This window comes from Boleophthalmus pectinirostris, unplaced genomic scaffold (assembly GCF_026225935.1).
Source record: "Boleophthalmus pectinirostris isolate CB_2022bp ecotype Guang Dong unplaced genomic scaffold, ASM2622593v1 HiC_scaffold_19, whole genome shotgun sequence".
In the NCBI taxonomy this organism is placed as follows: domain Eukaryota; kingdom Metazoa; phylum Chordata; class Actinopteri; order Gobiiformes; family Gobiidae; genus Boleophthalmus; species Boleophthalmus pectinirostris.
In genome coordinates, this window is record NW_026571140.1 from 33086072 (window position 1) to 33108465 (window position 22394).

The 22394-nt window shown below is 39.5% G+C and overlaps 1 protein-coding gene across 1 annotated transcript; it reads left to right on the forward strand.

Moving 5' to 3' along the window:
• The first annotated feature begins 285 nt into the window (after nt 1-285).
• On the forward strand, nt 286-21235 carry stard5 (StAR-related lipid transfer (START) domain containing 5). Its single transcript, XM_020925956.2, has 6 exons — nt 286-758; nt 2092-2141; nt 3700-3832; nt 4955-5072; nt 12900-12993; nt 15228-21235. Exons 1-6 carry the CDS (start codon nt 669-671, stop codon nt 15376-15378), a joined length of 636 nt encoding a protein of 211 aa, XP_020781615.1. The 5' UTR covers nt 286-668; the 3' UTR covers nt 15379-21235.
• Nucleotides 21236-22394: the final 1159 nt, after the last annotated feature.

Here is a 22394-nt window from a genome sequence, read left to right on the forward strand (position 1 = left end):
AGCTCTTTTTAATCTGCGGATGGTGTATTGCTAGGTAGGAATCATCAACTTTGAGGAGGTTAGACCATGAGGAAACGCAAAAATCCGAAATGAGAGATGCCCTAAAGGGGAGGGACGTGTTTAATGTTTCTCTTTTCTGATTGGTTGTTTATCTGTCAGGCAACTGTGAAGTAATCACATTTCTGTAATCTGATTGGTTGTTATCTTAACCTCATGATTTTCAACAAATCACAGCACACCATTCCGCCTTTGGTCCCGCCCACCGGCTTCTTTCAGCAGCTCCGGCTTCCACTAGCGTTTACTACTTACTACCTCTCGTGGTAATTTTTCATTTTAATTAAATACTACAAAAATGGATTACCGTGCGTCGTTTCAGTAGCCTTTTTAGGATTATTAGCAACGTTGACATTGGATACACTCGCTTGTCGATCGCTTTTTGCTGTAACCTTGATGCTATTTCCCCAACAATGATGCCAAAATATCTACTCATTCACTGACACGATTTACCTGAGGATCACCTGCCAACGTGGACATGTTTTTGCTTGTGCAACGTGGAACAACATCTTAAATTGACCTAAAAATCCTTCTGGCATTGGTAGCCATCATTGCATCCTCCCTTTCTGCCCCTTATCTGGATTAATTGTTTGGGTTTTTATCAAGTTATAAACATGGAATACGAGGATAGAGCCAAGTTTGCTGCAGAACGCCTTTTGGGGTATACAAAAGATCCATCCGGGTGGAAAGTGTGTAAAAAATCCGTGAGTATTTGCTGTGCTGTTATGTACGCATCCCTCTATTTTTAAAATGGACGTGCAAAAAGACTGGAGCCCTGCGACATGAAGAGCTAATTCTGTTTGAGGGCGAAAGAAAGACAGAAAGAAAGAAGACTGCGGTTGCTTGAATACCAGATCAGTGGATTCTTCCACTCTTTCACTGTGTAACTACATTATAACGTAGCCTGGTGTTAGAGCAGGCAGGAGCAGCATCATCCTAGTGTTTCAAATGTTTTATGTGGTTGAACTTACTGCATAAATGCCACCAAAACTAAGCAGGAAACAAATAGAAAGTAGATCAATATTGCAGCCAGAATTAGGCTTTCGTGTGGATTGGAAATAGTTAAGAAATAAGTTAATTGGCACAACAATATCCTTCAAAAGACAAAAAAATGCAATTAAGAAGAAATTACTGTCATTTATTTTTCTAGAGGAGGATCTGCCACGTGTTTGTCACCTGTTTGAGATGTTAAATTCATTAAACGTGTCTATCTAGCATCTATTCAGCTCCAGATGCTTGAAAAAAAATTCATTCTTACTGTGAGTGGGATTGCCTCTCCACAGATCTGACCAGTTACTTCATCTCACTCACTGCTTGTCGCCATTATGTGGATCATTCAAGGTAACACACATCTCTATATCAACAACAAGCGACCAAAAAACTTAATCTCCTCGAAAACAAGCAGGTGACACTACTAAGCCGAGTTATAAATCATATTTTTGGAGAGTAGGGAAGTCTCTCGGTGCGATATTATCCCGATATGCATCTCACGGTACAATATTTGTTGCGATATTTTGGTGAGGCTGATATAACTGTAGATGGGACACTTTTTTGCTTTTAAAATACTCTGATAAGATTTTGGTGTAAATTATTTCCATCATAATCCCAAGAATTCAAGTAAAAAACATGTCTCTTCACGTTGTTTGCGCTGAAATGAATCTGGGATATGTAGTTTCCGATGTTTATAAGCTGTTGCTTTTATAAAACCATGCATTTAAGCAAAGGAACTTGTAATTCAAGACAGTCCACGATATTATTTTGAGACTTTTGACGATACAATATCACGATATTTCGGTTATTGTTACATCCCTAGTGGAGAGGTGATCCCACTTACAGTAAGAATTCATGTTTTTCAAGGTATGTTTAACAATAAAAAACACATGTAATTGAATAAAAGATAGATGATAACCTTAATGCCATACTGTGGAATAATCCAGTAGTAATAATAACATCTAAGTAATAAAATCTTCATGGAGACAAGTTTCATAGTACCAGATTTTGACAGATAATTTCATTCATTTTCTTTTTGCTTCACAGAATGACGTGGTTGTGTCCTGGCGTCCCTCAGTTGAGTATCCTGGAAATGTGTAAGTCACTTTTGCTCAGTATCTTTGAGTGATAGTGAAATAAGATCTGTAACACTGATCTAAAACCAATACAGGAAACGCTTGTGGTGAGAGCAGTAACTGTACACCCGCTGTCTCCAACATTTATGTAATAGGCTCAGTGAAGTGAAAGTCTATTTCTTTTCCTGCACAAATGACTAGAGAAGGAATGTACTACATGACATGTCACTTACTGAGATTTGACTCTTGTGAGATTTACGCCATGTCGTGATGTTATTACCTCCTGAAAACAGACCTGGATTTGTGTTTTGTTTCTTTCACACATGTTTAAGTAACTCTATTATTTGTCTGTCTGCATCTTCAAAGCTCAAAAAGCTCCCTTCCTCCTTGTGATGTCATGTAGTGGTAGTTTTGAAGTTTGCTACCTTTTAGTTTTAGTTCAGCAGCGGTGAGCAAGTTTAAAAACACAGTGGAGCACTTTCTGTTTGAGAGAAGAACTCAGCCTAAATACTGTCTGTAAGGTTGAACATGTGTGAATGAGACAAAACACAACTCCAGATATGTTTGTGTAAACAGTGTAATATTGTCCCTTTAATCACTGAATTAACTGAGCAATTTTGAGAAGCTGTACAATGACATTTAAATAATTCCTTCAATCTTAAACATTTTTTTTTCCCTTTGCCATATTTGTTTACCCTTTTACATACTTCCCTTGTCAGAACATGTATAGATGCAAACATTCACAAATAAATCTACTTATGCAAACAAGATGTAACTGTAAATGACATTTACTAATCTGTTGTCACTCAGAGCATCACGGATACTATGTTTAAACTCTGAAAAACAGAAAAGCACAAAATTTCAATGTTATACAATGGATAGATTTAATTTTATAGTTCCATTTTATATTCTCATTATTACCCAGTCAATCCCCACAGGTACAATGATAAAAATACAAGTTATATATGAGGACAACCTCTGTATAAGGTGGAAATATTACTAACATTGCTATCTCAAGAATCATTATTATGGCTGAAACTAATATTTTAGGTACCAAAAGCATCTGATAAACTCTGATAAAAGATTTTTTAGGTCGATTTTGATCATTTACCCCAAATTATTTCAGATAAAGTCAATAATCTTAACTCAGTTTCTACTTAAATACAGAAGAAATGTGGAAAAACAACAAAGTAACAATGAATTTTAAACCATTCCATAAAAGCCAATATGCTAAAAAGTGCTACCGTAATTTTGGCCCTATATATTGGCCAAACGATAGAACTATATATCAGTTTCTAATATCCTGCAATTAAATATAAAAATCAAAGACAAGCCAAAACATGTCAACAAGGTAAATGCATCTCTTACTGTATTGTCTTTAAAAAGAAACCAAGAAATTAATCTACAAAATAAGACCAAATGAGTGTTTTTAGATTAATAACAAAGCAAAAATAAAGGTTTGGCAATGATGTCTTCTAACAGAATGATAATTTTACTCACAGTTCTTCATTAATTGTGAAAATATTAGAGTTGGAGACTATGTGATGCTGTAATCACTGGTTTTATTTCATTTGTTCAGATACAAAGGGGAGGCGGTGGTGAACGGGGGTCTCCTCAAAGTGTGGGAGTGTCTCAAACCGATCCCCAACGGCCTCAGGGTCAAATGGGACACTAACGTCAAGAAATTTGAGCTCCTGCAGCAGATCACAGAGGTCTGTCTTTGTTATATTCACTCACAGTCACTCAAATGTGTTTACAATGGGGCTGCACTATAGAGCCAAGGTCAACCGTAGCTGCAGTAGTGTTGTTTCAGTTTCGATACTAAGGAAAGGGCTTGGTATATAATGCCAATTTAGATACTACAATGATGAAAAAACAAACAAACACAGACACACAGATGTAATGTAAGTCAGTTTCAGCTCAAAATAGTAGTAATTTCATTATGTTACCCTATGGTTCTATACTGGTGTTGGTAAAGTTAAAGATTATTTTTAAACAAGTCAGATTTTGCCATTTTATCCGATTTTTTCAGTGCCAATATTTGTTAAATTGAATCTACTGGGATCTGTTTTTTATAGACAGTTCTTACTCACCCATTGAAATAAATTAGGGATGCAATTAATGTTTATTTTTTCGATTAGGCGACCAGTGAAACAATTATTCTTATTGTACATTGAGACTTTTTAAAGGCATTATAAACCACATGAAGGCTGAAATGTGGTGAACAAAGACTTCTAACTAGAGAATATTTACAGATATTTACAGTGGATTATTGATTAAAAAGCTCACCATCTTTGTTATAAAAAGGCCTTGTGTAAGTGTTTATATAGTCTAGATAACAATTACAATTATCAGAAATTATGTTTGCAATCATTTTTATAGTCGATTAGTCATAATGAGCCTATAAATCGCTGCAATCTTAAAATATATTACCGGTACCTATTATGTAACCAGTCTACAGCTTTATTTTTGTGTTCCTTTGTTTTAAAATTTTCACCAACCCAACTTCAGTGAGCTGGAACAGACCAGCCACTTTCATTCACAAATTGCTTTGAAAGATATTGACATTGGTGGAACAGGATACAGTCAGTGAAGCACATCGTTGTGTATTTAGGAGGTTCTGTGGTGAAACAGTTGCTGCATAAAAGTTGCAACATAAATTTTGAAATCTATAGTGCAGCCCTTATTGCCACATTTCATGGTTTTTGTCTTTTGTCACCTTTTAAAGCTTCTCTAGGGCTCCAAAAGTGAAACTATAACCCCTCTTTTACCCAGAGGAGCTGTAAAAGTGCTGCTTAGTTTTGTTTGAGCTCCTCTGTGCCGCTCTCGTGCAGGAAGTGTCCGTCTGTCGTACTGTCACGCCCTCCGCCGCCATGGGCATCATCTCTCCACGAGACTTTGTCGATGTCATTGTTGTTAAAAAGTACGAAGATGGCACCATTTCATCCAATGGTGCGTAACCAGCCCCTTACTCTCATCATCTATATGTTTTTATGTTGTTGTGTTGGGTCTTTGATTTTACAGATGTTTAAACCATTTTAGGTATTACACATACTCTACCGGTCAAAAGTTTTAGAACACCCTAATTTTTCCAGTTATTTATTGCAATTCAAGTCGTGCAAGTCCAATGAAGAGCTTGAAATGGTACAAAGGTAAGTGCTGAAGAGCAGAGAGAGGTTAAAAAACAGATACAAGATAAAAACAAGACTAAGCTCCGTCAAAACTACCTCAGGAAAAAAGAACAAGATTGTAAAGCTTGAAAACATGAAGTGTCCAGCACAGTCTCCAGACGTAAACCCCATCGAGCTGGTTTGGGATGAACTGGACTGAAGAGTGAAAGTCAAACAACCTACAAGTGCCACACATTTATGGGAACTTCTGCAACAGAATTGGGAAGAACTTTATGAAGAATATTTGATTTCTATTGTAAAAAGAATGAGCCACGGGTGTGTTCAGCTGTTATATCTGCCAAAGGTGGGCACTTTCATGAATCAAAAGTTTAGAATACGTTTTGGTCAGTAAACAGGAAAAAACTGGAAAAAGTGTGGTGTTCTAAAACTTTTAACCAGCAATGTACCTGCATATTGATAAAATGCTAGATAATTTAGGTATGAACTAGGGATAGGGCAACAAACAATAATATTGTGTATCGTGATAAAAAGGGTAGACACTAATAGTTTGTGGGACAAAGATAATCACCAGAAATCACCAGAACTTGCAGAAAAAAAGATACTTATCCATGATGTTTTCTTCTAGATCTTTGTTGTTTTCACTTTCACTAGCAAAGTCCATCCATCCATCCATTTTCGTCCGCTTATCCGGGGCCGGGTCGCGGGGGCAGCAGTCTAAGCAGGGACTCCCAGACTTCCTTCACCCCAGACACGTCCTCCAGCTCCTCCGGGGGGACCCCGAGGCGTTCCCAGGCCAGCCGAGAGACATAGTCCCTCCAGCGTGTCCTGGGTCTTCCCCGGGGCCTCCTCCCGGCGGGACATGCCCGGAACACCTCCCGAGGGAGGCGCCCAGGAGGCATCTGGAACAGATGCCCGAGCCACCTCAACTGGCTCCTCTCGATGTGAAGGGCAGCCCTGGTGGAGTCCAACATGCACCGGGAACAGGTCTGACTTACTGCCGGCAATGCGAACACAGCTCCTGCTCCGGTCATACAGGGACCGGACAGCCCAGACCCCCATACTCCCAGAGCACCCCCCACAGGACACCATGAGGAACACGGTCGAATGTCTTCTCCAAGTCCACAAAGCACATGTGGACTGGTTGGGCAAACTCCCATGAACCCTCGAGCACCCGATGGAGAGTGTAGAGCTGGTCCAGTGTTCCACGGCCAGGACGAAAACCACACTGCTCCTCCTGGATCCGAGGTTCGACTATTGGCCGGATTCTCCTCCCCAGTACCCTGGCATAGACCTTACCGGGAAGGCTGAGGAGTGTGATCCCAATATAGTTGGAACACACCCTCCGGTCCCCCTTCTTATACAGAGGGACCACCACCCCGGTTTGCCAGTCCAGAGGTACTGTTCCCGACCGCCACGCGATGTTGAAGAGGCGTGTCAGCCAAGACAGCCCCACAACATCCAGAGACTTAAGGTACTCAGGGCGGATCTCGTCCACCCCCGGAGCCTTGCCACCAAGGAGCTTTCCAACCACCTCAGTGACTTCGGCCAGGGTGATGGATGAGTCCGCCTCCGAGTCCCCAGCCTCGGCCTCCTCCTCGGAGGACGTGACGGTGGGATTGAGGAGATCCTCAAAGTATTCCTTCCACCGCCGGACAACATCCCCAGTCGAGGTCAACAGCTCTCCCCCCGCACTGTAAACAGTGTTGGTGAAGAACTGCTTCCCCCTCCTGAGGTGCCGGACGGTTTGCCAGAATCTCTTTGAGGCCGTCCGATAGTCCTTCTCCATGGCCTCCCCGAACTCCTCCCAGCTCTGAGTTTTTGCCTCCGCGACCACACGGGCTGCAGCATGCTGGGCCCGGCGGTACCTGTCAGCTGCTTCAGGAGTCCCCCGAGCCAGCAAGGCCCGATAGGACTCCTTCTTCAGCTTGACGGCATTCCTTACTTCTGGTGTCCACCACCGGGTTCGGGGATTGCCGCCGCGACAGGCACCACAGACCTTACGCCCACAGCTACGAGCAGCCGCATCGACAATACAGGCCGAGAATGAAGCCCACTCGGACTCCATATCTCCGGCCTCCCCCGGAATCCGGGAGAAGTCCTCCCGGAGGTGCGAGTTGAATGTCCCTCTGACAGAGGGCTCCGCCAGACATTCCCAACAGACCCTCACTACACGCTTGGGCCTGCCAGGTCTTTCCGGCTTCCTCCTCCGCCAGCGAACCCAACTCACAACCAGGTGGTGATCAGTTGACAGCTCAGCCCCTCTCTTCACCCGAGTGTCCAAGACACGCGGCCAGAGATCAGATGACATGACTACAAAGTCGATCATTGACCTCTGGCCTAGGGTGTCCTGGTGCCACGTGCACTTATGGACACCCTTGTGCTCGAACATGGTGTTCGTTATGGACAAACCGTGACTAGCACAGAAGTCCAATAACAAAACACCGCTCGGGTTCAGATCGGGGAGGCCGTTCCTCCCAATCACCCCTCTCCAAGTGTCACTGTCGTTGCCCACGTGGGCGTTGAAGTCCCCCAGGAGAACAACGGAGTCCCCGGTCGGTGCACTGTCTAGTACCCCTCCCAAGGACTCCAAGAAGGCCGGGTATTCAGCACTGCTGTTCGGCCCGTAGGCCGACACCACAGTGAGAGACCTGTCCCCGACCCGAAGGCGCAGGGACGCGACCCTCTCGTTCACCGGGGTGAACTCCAACACACAGTGGCTGAGCTGTGGGGGCAATGAGCAGGCCCACACCAGCCCGCCGCCGCTCCCCGCGGCCAACGCCAGAGAAATGGAGAGTCCAGCCCCTCTCAAGGAGTTGGGTTCCAGAGCCCAAACTGTGCGTGGAGGTGAGGCCGACTATATTTAGTCGGTAACGCTCAACCTCCCGCACAAGCTCAGGCTCCTTCCCCCCCAGCGAGGTGACATTCCATGTCCCCAGAGCTAGTCTCCATGTCCGGAGATCCAGTCGTCGAGGCCCCCGCCGTCGACTGCTGCCCAGATCTCTCTGCACCGGCCCCATATGGCTTCTCCCGCGGGTGGTGGGCCCATGTGAGGACGGCCCCACGTCGCTCCTTCGGGCTGAGCCCGGCCACCAGGCGCTCGCTGACGAACACCCACCCCAGGCCTGGCTCCAGGGTGAGGCCCCGGTGACGCCAATCCGGGCATCGTAACTGGCCTCTGTGTGTAACTCATCATGTGGGGCTTCTGAACCGTTCTTCGTCTGGCCCGTCCCCCCGGACCTGTTTGCCTTGGGTGACCCTACCAGGGGCATGAAGCCCCCGACAACATAGCTCCCGGGATCATTCGGGCACTCAAACCCCTCCACCACGATAAGGTGACGGTTCAAGGAGCAAAGTACAACACTATAACAGTTGTTTAAATATGGAACCTATTGATAATATTCAAATTATTATTATTCATGTCCATAAAATTTTTAAACTCTCAGAAACTTTAATAATTATTATTTTGGCCATGATAATTGTGACACCAAATTTCTATATCATCCCACGCCTAGTATGTTGGATTCTTAACCATAGGGCTGAGGAATAATGTAAGACCACAAGAACTACCTTGAGGCATGCTAAATTAATAATAATAATTAAGTTTAAATGAATGCACCCCGGACTTACTTACTTTGTATTGAAAAAAATTGGGCCCCAAAGTCAAAAATGTTAAGAACCACTGCATCTCGGCCTACTCTTTATTGGAATAATTATGCAAAACCCTTCTTCATGATCTATGAAATGACACAAACACTTAATAATATACGATATACTGTACTATAATTACCATTTTCTTTACTGTACACGCAAATATTATGTCAAATATTTCATAAAAGTCTCATATGTAAATTGTATTGCAAATTACAAGTTTGTCTTTAACCTATTATCTCTATGACCAGGCTGATTTTATGTAAAGTTATCAATATGCCTTAACATCCTTATAAATTTAAAGATGCACTATGTAACTTTTTGGTTGGGGGTCCTTCTCCTGCTTGTTTCTATGGATATATCATTGCTCTACCTGGAATGTTTCATTTATCAGCTCTACTTTACATTTATTAAATTAGAGGAGCTCAAAAATACCTAGAAAAACAGGCATTCTGACTGTGAGCGAGGTCGCCTCTCCACAGATCTGACCTGTAACTTGGTCTGGTTTCGTCTCCATGAAGACAGAAAGGTTAAATACCATACTGTGAAACGTTCCAGACAAAGTGATAACATCTTCATGGAGCATTTGACGGACACTCCACGAGAAAATGCACCTTTAATTTAATTTAATGTAATTTAATACATGAGGTTGTCTAGTTCTGCATCAAGCTGCAACAAAGCTTTCATGGCAGCTTTTACTTCTACTTTACTAGACTGTTTAACCTTCCAGTTTGTGTTTGCTTTGCTTAGTTTTGCACTCTACTTCTCAGTACAGTAAGATGCACGTTTGTGAGTAGGTTGACTTTGGTGCAAACTGTTGACCTAGCCACAACTTCCAGTAATTTAACCGGGACTTTCCAATTCAACAGATTGAGGCTTGTTCAAAACAGAAATGATTAACCCCTGTGTGTTGACTCAGTGGCTCTTAAAGGTGAATGGCGCTTTTATAATGGACTTTATAATGGACTGTCATTTCTGCGAGGGTCACGAGTTCCATCTTTACACTTGTCCCACTGAACTCTGCCCTGCCCTGCTGTGTTTAATGTTCCAGCTGAACTAATAACGATCTAAGTATCGCAAATAGATCCAGTGTGGATAGCAAATACTGCGGCGATAACAGGTGGTTCCTCTATTAAAATGAGAGAATAAGAATGTAATTATGCACTCAGTTATCTAAATCTTACCTGTTTACTTAAAAGGTTCTTTAAACTTTGACTTTGGTTGAACTAATTGCTAGTTTTTTAAAGTATTGAGATTGTGATAAGATTGGAGAATATGTTTCAAAAATCAATATTCAGTTAACAGAGATTTTAAACATTTCCATAACATTACTGAAATTAAACTGCTTTGTAATTTCGAAATGAATCACATGCATTTTCAAACATGCTTACTACTGGGTTCGAAGGTTTTAGACCAGGCATGTTCAAACTATGGCCCGAGGAGCCAAATGCGGCCCTCAGACAATTTTTTCTTGGCCCTCAGACTTCCAGGTGAATTGGCCCAAATGACCTTGCATCAATTAAAAAATAATCTTTTACTGCAAGTTTTTTGAAAATCTACCTTGAAAAAGCGAATATTTCTTATTTAGTGTGTGGTTTTAAGGATCGTAGTATGAATAAAAGACTGATGGCTCATTCTAACATGTTAAACATGCACATATTTCAATATTCACTGTACTGAGCATCAGACTACGGCCCTCGATCGGCCCTCTGCTTCGTCTGTGTTTAGATATTTGGCCCTTGATGAAAAAAGTTTGGGCACTCCTGTTTTAGACATAAGAAGACTCCACTGAGACATTGAGATATTATTTAAACTCAGTATTTTTTGTATTTGTTTATTTATTTTTTTTAAAGTTAAGCATATTGTTTAGAATATAGACCATTTTTTAAGATGATTAAAAATAAGTAAGAACAGAAAGTAGCAGTTTTCTTTCAAATGGTAGTGATATTTCTGCACTTTTGTTGATAATTTTCTAGTCACTTAACTTCTTGTGCAATACTTGAAACTTAAAGGTGCACTGTGTAACTTTTTGGTTATGGGTCCGTCCCCTGCTTGTTTCTGTGGAGGTGTCGTTGCTCTGCCTGTTCCACATCATGACATTAAACAGCTCTACCTTACATTTACTCAATTACAGTTTTTCTAGCTCAAAAATACAGAGAAAAACAGGCATTCTTACTGTGAGCAGGGTTTCTTCTACACTAGGGCTGAACGATCTATCGTTTTGGACCGAAAACTACAATCTCAGAGAACACGATTTTGGGAGCGTCAAAGCCACGTTTTTTTGCAGTGCTCCTAAAGCCCAATTTTAAGGGCGAAGTTTAGTTCTGCGTCGACACAACGTGCATTGCCACTGTTGTCTTGTCACCGTCGTTTCTGATTTTTGGGTCTGCGTCAAGGTCTATGCGCCTCGAGGTAATTCACCGCCACAACGCTAGGATTTAAACCTTGCGTTCGTGTAAAGTTTAACATGAGCCATCTCCAACACAACAGAACAGACTCACCATCATCAGCACATCCTCTATCACAGAAAGAACACTCATATTCCACTGAGTCGTGTCCTTTAGTCCAACAGCAGTTGACCCACATCAGCAGCACAAGGAGCGAGCTGATTTTTTTTTCAGCTCTTGTAGTTTATGCAAATTAGCCATGTAGTTTTAGTTTTGTTTCTGTAAAACGTAAACAAATGTGCGCAAACGGTCCAGCGTCAAATCGTCGGTGCAGGACTCTGGTATGATGTAAGTTTCTGTGATGTTTGCAAATGTTCATGTGCACTAAAACTAGGGATGGGCATGATTAATCGATTAATCGATAATGGATCATTAAGAATTTCATCGATTACGTTAATTTTAATCGACAAACCGAATGTAGGTTGCTGTGCGTAGCGTGACCAAACAGGTCCGTACATGTGTCTCTCTGCACTCAGAAGGAGCGAGCAAACACAAACATTCGGTCAGTCTGCAGCGTATCGAACGATTATTTGTACAAGAAATTCCACGCTTTCCGTTGCGTTCGGGACAAGTGTGAGTCCATGTGCACAGTGTACAAAGCAAGAACATATGTTTCGGTGTCCAGTGGGAAAAAGTTTTACCAGGTGAGAGTCGCGCAATGTCGATGACGAGTCCCCACCTCCCTCCCCCCGTACGGTGTCCTGGTTTTGACAAACGCAAATATGGTCACACTAACCTGTATTCCACTGAGTCATGTCTTTTAATTCGACAGAAATTGACCGCATCAGCGACAAAAGAGCTGTAGTTTTATCTTCGCAGAGTTTATGCAAATTAGCGATGCGGTTTTAAGTTTCGTTTCTGTGAGAGTTGCGCAAAACTGAATTAAACACATAATCTCAAACGGATTGATGTGGCTCTAGAGTCGTTATGGTTTATATGTCGTAAAGTTGAATTTATTTATGCAGATTAGTGCAGATAGTAATAATAATGGTGATCATTTTAATATAAAAACGTTAATGATTAATCGATAATCGATCGTTAATTCTTCAGACAATCGATTAAGAAAATTTCATCGAATGCCCATCCCTAACTAAAACTATATTTGAAAAAATTGTGGATGAAAACTAAATCGCAATATCTGCCAGAAAACTCTCCATTCAATTTTTTTTCTTAAAATCGTTCAGCCCTACTCTACACTCCCCACAGATCTGACCTGTAACTTGGTCCGGTTTGGTCTCCATGAAGATAAAAAGCTTTTATACCATACTATGAAAGATTCTGGACAGAGCAACAACATCCCCATGAAGAAAAACATTTGACAGACCCTCCATTTGAAAAGTTACACAATATCCCATTTAACAAAGACACTTAAACGCAGTAGTGATATATTTTTGTCAGTAGCACCACTCCTGAACATGGGTGTAGCTTGGGATCTTTACTCAGCTCCACCAGTGACCCTGAGCGCGTGTTTTCAGCCTCCATCCTATATTAAATGTCATATTCGCTTCAGCCATTAATAAATTATGTTTTCCTGCTGTTTGTTCTATTCAAAGCGACCAACGTGCTCCACTCATCGTGCCCCCCACAGCCGGGCTTCGTCAGGGGCTTTAACCATCCGTGTGGCTGCGTCTGTGTCCCCGTGCCTGGGTGAGTGTCATCAAGTGCACTGACTACAGAATCAATAGTTCTTTATGTATTTTACTGTGCTGTACTTAACAGTGTTTACCATAAATAAATGAGATTATGAAGGCCTCTCCTTAATGTAATTTTCTCCTCCTTAGTATAAAAAGAAGCGTGACAATAAATTAAAGAGGGACCATGTAACGTGCTCATGGAAAGGTTATTGCTTTGCTTGGAATGTTCCTCAGTACAGTATGACATTGTGCAAAGTGAATAAATAATGAATGATACAGGGCATGTCGGCCAATGAGCACAAAGTCAGGCTGGACTGGGTGATAAGGCAAAAAACAAAACAAAAAAAGTACAATTTATTGTTCTTGTATAGATTGATCAAAATGTTTGCTGATTTTTTTTCTCATAATAATTTTCGCATGATTTAATTTCCTGAAGAGTGTTTTTTTTTTTTTTTTTTAAAGCAATGTTATGTTCACCTGTACGATTCCATGAAAATAGAAAGTTAAAACCATACTTCAGAACATTCTCCACAGTAATAGAGTTTTTATGCCATGCTGTGGAAGATTATTAGCCAGGCTGGCGCTACCTAGTGCCTCCGCTCAATTTCATTTCTCTCCAGCGACTAGATCAGGAATCGGAATACACATCGCAAGAACCCCGGCAGTTGTAGACCGCGCATTGGCCAATCAGTGAAGAGCTGCGAAGCCATGACGTCAAACTCAAGCGCCTGTCCCTTTTGTACAGCACAACAGTAAACAAAGCGGTCGAGATGAATGTAGACGACGCCGTACATTCTGTGTTGGCAACAATTCCCGAGATCGAGGATTTAAAGTCAGAACAAAGAGAATGTTTGGTGAATTTTATCAAGGGGAAAGACGTTATTGCCCTTCTTCCTATGAGATTTGGTGCATTACATACGTCACGACCAAATAGCAGTGATTGGTTAAATAAAAAAAAAAAGTATCCACCTACCGTAGAGTGAACAAATCCACAAAGTGAAACCAGCTGATGAATCAGGCTAGAATATTATAGCCAAACGAACAACATTTCCATGGAGGAGCCCAAATAAGAGTCAGGTTTGTGAAGATGCAAACTCACTCAGACTAGGATCCATTTTTTTCAGAGCAATAAAAACAACCAAAATGGAGAAAAAATGATTATTACACTAATTCTTCCATAGTTTTATATTCTCCTCAAAACCACATACTTTTACTGACAGAGGATTGGCTGTAGACATCTGGATCTTGCCCCCCTTCTGTCACACTCGCAGTGGAGAGGCAAGAACCAGGTTTCCCCATTGTTATTCCCATAAGAAATATCCCAAAGATGAATACACACACACACACATTTGAACCTGCTCATTTATATTAGTGACTAGACCCAAGAACTTAATATATTACAAGGAAACAATCTATATTTGATCAGTTTTAGCTGCCCTCATCTTTATTAAATATCACTGACCAATAGATGCAATGTCATCTAAAACATTGTTTCCCAAAGACTGGGTCGTGACCCTCAGGCAAGAGATTTATTTATTTATTTATTTATTTGAGACAGGGACAGCACACAATTTTTGCATTAACCTTAACAGGAGAGACGCATTGTACATCAGGTTGTAGCATCAGTGCTAATTTCCACCTGTAGTCCCTGGGCAGGTTCGTTGATTGATTGTATTTAACTGACCTTGACTATCCACTGTTCTTGGAGACCTGTAGCATGTTTTTGGGTCGCCTTGTCACGATGTGCATGTAGCTCTGCAATAAACAGTTTTGCCAATTCACCTGATCTGCGTGGTGCACTCTCTTTCTGCACCCCAGACTGGAATGCACTACAAAAACGCAGACAGGCCCACCTATATCATTAGAAATGTCAAAATCTTAAGACATGTTTTGTATCATTTCTAATCTTATTGTAATTATTTTATTGACTATTTTGTTCCAAAATTGCTGGTTCAATTGAATGTTGAATAGGTGACTTATGGATACCTTTTATTGCATGGTTCACAAAATATCCTCATTAATGTTTAATAATGGTCACATTTATTTTCTGTTTTACGAATTTTGTCTATTGACCTGGGTCACAAAAACTTTTAAGTTTCAAAATATGGGTCCCCAGAAAAAAAGTCTGGGAAACAATGATCTAAAACCCAGTTATCATTATCAATCTGATTAATGGCAAGTTTAAGCCCTAGTACATACTTTAAATTCTGATTTGTATTATATTATGTTTTTTTTACTCTTTCTCAGAGAGCCGAACAAGACGCAGGTGTTCACAGTGTTCCAGACAGACCTGGGGGGGCTGCTCCCTCGCTCCGTCGTAGAGTCCTTCTTCCCCTCCAGCATGACCGAGTTCTATTCAAACTTAACCAAAGCTGTCAAGTCCCTCAAAGACTTCTGACAGGGCACGACAGGAGACCACAAGAAACCCCAGAAGACCACAGGAGACCACAGGAGACCACAGGAGACCACAGGAGACCACAGGAGACCACAGGAGACCACAGGAAGAACACAGAAGAACACAGAAGAACACAGGAGATCACAGAAGAACACAGGAGCTATAAGAGCCAGTAGACTGTTAACGGCAAGTAACTATGGGGGTGTACTCACTGTTCTGTGTCCCATAAAAGCATAAGGCCTTAGTTTACCACAATATTACAACACTGACTTATATTTAAACCACTTGCCTGACCAGCCAGTCCATTCTACATTCTGTTTAAATCCAGAAGGTTCTTTAATCGGACCATAGAGCGTGAAAAACCTCTGTCCAAACTTGCCGCTAATTTGTATCACATCTCTTCTTGAATTCTCATATCATTCAGAACAAAATATATAACTTTTACCTTAGATAATTAACAGTTTACTGCTTTGATTGTTGCTGAAGTCCCCACTCTTTCTCATTTCTCAGGAGTAAAAAAGAAAAAGAAAAACTAACTCCAGCTCCAGTATGTTTGTTTTCACGCCCTCGGAAATCGAATAGACAGGATTCCATTCCAGACGCATTCATCTTTGTCAAAGCGTGCGGTTCAGGCTGGTCAGGGAAATGAACCAGGGCATCTCTTTTCACAAATGTAGAAAATATTACATTTACATTCAAAGCACTTGCTCTAAAGAATGGAAAACAACTGGAGTAGGATCAAGTAGGGCTGGGCAATATGACTAACTGTAATCTCATGGTGACATTTAGATGTGTAAACTGTTTATTTTATTTACATATTTTTTACTCAAACTTTTATTGTTTTTTTTTTTAGTTTTGACTTGAGCCTTACATTTATAGCTCCTCCAGTTTTTGAAATCCTAAACTTATACTCAACACAACTAATAAGTAACCATATATGGCCAAACATTTGCCATTTAATTGGCTTTTGAGTTCAGATCTGTACCTTTTGCTAGGCCTGTCACGATTTGAAATTTTGAAGCACAATATAATAATAATAATAATATTTAAAATACTGACAAAATAACAATAAAGCTTTCCAACTTTCACCAGGTCTAAACCAGGTCTATATTATAACTTTTCCAGTTCTTAAAGTGCACAACACCACTGACAATGTTTTCCTAATAAAATATTATCCAAAGTAGGAATGGGACAATATTGAAATTTGGTGTCATGATTATCATGATGAGAATAACAGCGATTAACGATTATGTCACGATAATCATCAAAGAATACAGAAGAATACAGTTTAAAATATTATGGATATGAATAATTTTAAGAATTATTTTAATATTATGAATAGGTTCCAGGTTTAAACATCTGTTATGGACTTTATTATAAGTAAAAACAACAATGATCTAGAAGAGACCATCATGGATATGTGGTCTTTTTCTTGCACATTCTGACGATAAAATGCAGATTATTATTTTTTTTATTATCACGTTTATATAGAATGTCCCACTGATGATTATTATTTTTAAGATAAACATACTGATTGTTTACTGTCCCATCCTTACAGCTTAAATTTTATCGTATTACAACAAAAATAACAAAATCTCCAAACTATTGCAAAGAAAAGTACTCATGATAAATATCAATCCCCAGAAGTTACAGCGAGGAGAAAATTCAGTTTGTCTACTGCAGCTGCTTGGATGAGCTGTGAAATGTCTTCAACCAAACTAACTTTTGTCCAGTCGACAAACTGAATTTTCTCCTCACCATGGATTCTACCTGGACGACTGAGGGATTCTTCACACCCAGAAGTTATAGTTCCATCTTTTCAAGCAATCAATCATTGCATTTATATAGCGCTTCATTGATGGACAAGAGGCTGCCAATCTGCGGCATCGGCCCCTCCGACCACCACCGACACTCACACTACACTTTCTTACTAGTCGATGCAGGTGAAGTGTCTTGCCTAAGGACACAATGACAGTTTTTGTGACTGGTGCCCCCCTGTGGCACGTGATTTTTCCAGCAATCTCCCATCCGAGTCCTACCCAGGCCCGGCCTTGCTTAGATCCTGACGAGATCAGACTTTGACAAGCTGCTGTGGCCTTTTATTGATAAGTGGATATAGTAATTATCGTGACAGGCTTAACTTTAGCACCAATAAACAAACCCAGTGTCTCACGCTGTATCTGTGTTGTCTGACAAACAGTGGTTTAAATCTTTTTTTTAACTGTGCATTGCGTAAATTTTCTAGTGGATGGTCCATCAGATGCTTTTCTCCATGGAGATGTTATCGCTTCACCTGTAATGTTTCACAGTGCGGTATTAAATTTTCCTATCATCATGGAGCCCAAACTAGACCAAGTTACAGGTCAGATCTGTGGTGAGGCAACTCCGCTCACAGCTTTTTTTTTTTTTTTTTTTACATTTTTGAGCTATAAAACCACCTGTAATTGAATATATGTAAGGTAGAGCTGTTTAAAGTCGGGTGCCGGACCCTCCACTAGAAAAGTTACAAACCACTCCTGGGTCTGCTGTTAACATGCATGTCAAACGGCCCTAGTCTTTTATGCTGGAGCTAGATTCAATGACTTATTATTTTAAATGTGTGTCAGCTATGTAATTATGTACGTGTGGTGCGTTCACTGCCTCTTTTCAAAGTCCGACTGCAACAAAAGCATGTTATTGATGTTATAAACTGCTGCTGAATAGTTATTTTTAGACATTTCTGTTTTGTTTTTTCATATTTACCACAAATTAAGGATCCAATTTGGGCTGGGTACAGTTGAATTTGTTTACAGTGCAGTATTATTATTTGGATTAAAAAAATTATAAAAATGTAAAAACAAATCCTTAAACGTATTTTAATTTATGTATTAATTTCATGCTGGAATTAACTAGTAACTTTCTATAGCGCTGTCTCACTGCCCTCCAAGACTAAGCTCATTGAAATTTTAACACTTTAATATTTTGTAAGCACATGTAGACTTTTATAGATTTGGTTTTTTTTTTAGAAGTAGCAGCTCTTTCTACATTTTAGAGCTGTTTTCAGTTCTTAAATTTCCAAAAATTCAATTCACATGACATCGCAACAGCCTGGAATTCCTATAGTTTAAAGTGCCTCTACGACAGGCTCTCGTGATTTGGACTTAATTTACAGTTTTACACCAATCAAGAAGCAATTTGTGAAGGAATCCTGTAAAAATATGTGTTCTAACAGTACCCAGCCCTATATCAGACTGTACGTGCATATGTTTTGAAGTTGAAGTCCTCGTCTTTCGCTCAGTGATAACAAACATAAATGGACCATGCCAGTGCTTAGCTCAGGTGCCAGATTGAGATAAAAGCCTCTTAAATGGGGTCTCTTCTGGTTTCTACCTCATCTACAGGTCAATAGGAAAACAACTGGAGTAGCAAATACGTGTAAACTAGTGTCAGGTGAAGGTGGGCATACTTTGAAAATGTATTTAGTTACTCAATACTGGAAATCTGCATTATATTTTGCAATGTTTTCTGATACATGGTTCAATCAGAGTACTGTGTTCTGAATAGTTTTACTTTGAGTTGCATTAGAGAAAAGACAACATAACAATTATAAACAGTTTTATGTTTGTTTGTTTGTTTGTTTGTTATACTTTTATTTATCACTGTGTATCTGTATTCTGAATGTCGGCAAGTTTATAGGTGCACTGCGTAACCATCTTGTCTCCATGGAAATGTTATTGCTTTGCCTGAAATGTCCCACCATATGGCATTAAACATATACATATCTCTGTGAAGATAACGCCAGTAGTCTAAGTTACAGGTCAGGTCTGCAGAGAGGAGACCCCTGCTCACAAGATAGACATTTGGGCGTTAATATTACCAAGAATACATCACATCTTTTTAACGGTAACTCTGATAAAGTTATAAAATAAATAAGAGCAGATTTGAAATGATGGGAAATCCTCCCGTTGACATTAATGGGTCGAATACTGTATTTTTTGGACTATAAGTCGCTGCGGAGTATAAGTCGCACTAGCCAAAAAAATGCGTAATGAAGAAGAAAACACATATATAACTCGCACTTTTGGGGGGAAATTTATTTATAAAATCAGAGACCAGGAACTGACATTTCATCTTGAAAGGCAAGTTCTAGTAATAACAATAAAACAGAGAACAACAGGCTGTTAATGTCACATATGAACAGTTCTTCAGATAAACTATAACATAAACAACAGAACAGAACAAGTTTAACAAACTCTCCATCTCACTCCAAATCACTAAATCCACTCAATTCTTCATCCTCGGTGTCACTTCTGAGCAACTCCTCAACCTCTGGAGGTAAACAGAGCGCCGCTTCCTGGTCTGTGTAGCTGTTGTTAGACTCAGCATCAGTTCCATTTAGAATTATTCCGGCCTTTCTGAATCCCAACAGGATGGTTTCAGTTGTCACTGAAGTCCAGGCTTTGTCGATCCATCCAGTGACTTCCAGGAGCGTTGCATAGTGCACCCTGCCAGTTGCTGTGAATCTGTGTTCTCCATCCCCACTTTCCTCCAGCTCCTCACAAGTTTCTCGCTCACTCTTTCTGCTGCTCAGTTACAGTTTTCGGCTGAATATTTCACTACTTGCAGCAGGACAGAGGCTCTTTCTGCAGAAGACATGCGCAGTAGAGTGAAGTGTCAGTGGTACAGGAGTAATAGGAGCAGCAGATCCTGACACACAAGCCTAGAGCGCCCTCTTGCAGCTGTCAGGACCACCCAAACCATGAAAAAAGTGCGACTTATAGTCCGAAAAATACAGTAGAAGTAATTAGAATGAATGTTTTGCCCAAATTGTTGTTTTTGTTCCAATCCCTACCCATCCTGCTCTGTGGATTGTGGTGGATTGATAAGGATGATGAGACAGGATGGAGGGCTATGGAACCAGCCTCTAGAATCTTTTCCATTTCTTACAAAGAAATTACAAAATTATTTAAAAATCTAAAATGAATGGGTTAAAGGAACATTAAAAATTTAGACTATAGTAATAATAATGCATGATTTATGATCAGGGCATTTTGAGCAATAAAGACACCAGTAATATAATATATGGAAGATTTGTGGAACAATCCAAGCAAAGCAATAAAATTTCTACAGAAGCCAGAAAAGTTACTTAGTGTATCTTTAAAATTAACGGTTCTAGGATACAGTTACTCAAAACATGTATTCTGAAAATGTATTCTCTGTGCATGTATTCAGTTACTTCATAACAAGGCAGGGCAATATGACTATTTGTAATCTGATGCTGAGATGATTTGCTAATTTGTTGAGTTGGTTTCAGTTTCCTGTTTATAGGCGCCATTTTGAGTACTTTTCAACATTTAAACTATTTATTAATCACTATGTTGTTCGTTTTTCACCACTCTGAAACCCATGGATATTGTGATTACCGTAAGTACTTTTCAGTTTAATGCACAGGGAATAAAAAAAGAAAAAATTAACTCTGTTGTGCTATTAACAATTCAAAACCAATCTGATACTTCCAAAAATATAGAGTTTTAAATTGTAATTTTTTATTTATACTACCCAGTGCCTCTCCTTAGTTTAATTTTGTCATATTGCCCTCTCCTTAACTTATAATAACTCTATCTGTAAGAAACAATGCAATGAACCCACGACGTAAAAGTATTTCATATATCGTTTTGACACATTTGTTTTAGTTTAACTTTTATTTTAATTTTTTACTTTTTTTTTTTGCCTTTATTGTATACCTCCTAATCAACCAATCAATCCAAATAATTGTACTGTAGATTTTGTTCATTTATATTGTTTTATGTTTATGTTTTACGTGACAGGGCATGTGTGTGTAAACTACAGCATGTCTGAATAAATCCAAACTGGATCACTATTTTGCCTGTTTATTTATTTTTTTTTAAAAAATAATGTGCAGTGCCAGTCAAAAGTTAAGACACACTGTCCTATTTAATGTTTTTTATTATTATTTTTTTTATTATTAAATTATAATTTATTTGCATTTTATATTATATTTATTTATTATTATTATTATTATTATTATTATTATTATTATTATAATTATTATTATTTATTATTTATTATTAGTATTATTTATCTTTTTAAAAATTAATTTCTTCGATTTGTATACACACAGAAGACATCGAATATGTGACGGAAGATTAGAATTATGTAGTAATTATTTCTGATATATATGTTAGGGATGTAACGATATCCAAAATCTCTCACGGTACGATATTTATTGCGATATTTTGTAGAGGCTGATATAATTGTAGATAGGACACTTTTTTGCTTTTAAAATACCTTGACAAGATTTTGGTTTGAATTATTTTGTGTCATAATCCCAAGAATTCACGTAAAAAACATATTTCTTCATGTTTTCTGCACTGAAATGAATCATGGGATATGTAGTATATAATGTTAATAAGCTGTTGTTACTATAAAAACATGCATTTAAGCAAAGGAACTTGTAATTTGATATATTGTGACATCCCATGATATTATTGTGAGGCTTTTGACGATACGATATCACGATATTTTGGTTATTGTTACATCCCTAATATATGTATACTATTTTTTTCAACGAGAATGAGATGGTGTGTCCAAATGTTTGACTGGTAGTGTGTTTTATATGGTTCTTTTCCATACCACATTCATACTAGACAATGTGGGTGAAGTGTTTTGCCTAAGGACACAACAGCAGTATGCATAAGAGCCACTGCTGCCTCACTACAACACCTGCGTCTCCTGTGGTCTCCCATCCAAAGCACTAACCATCTGGAGAATGGAGATGGGTTTTGCCTTGGTGCTGTAAATGTCGGCTCAGATGGTTGCCTCGGTTTGATGAAGCTCTGTGAAGAGACAGTGAGACAAAACAGTATTAAAACATGAGTTAAATACAGGACTCATTTTCCTGTTTGGATCAATAGAGAATCTCCAAATATATATATCTTTAATAATAATAATAATACATTGGTTTATGTAGCGCTTTTCACTATAACACAAAGACACTTCACAACAAAGTAACACAAAAA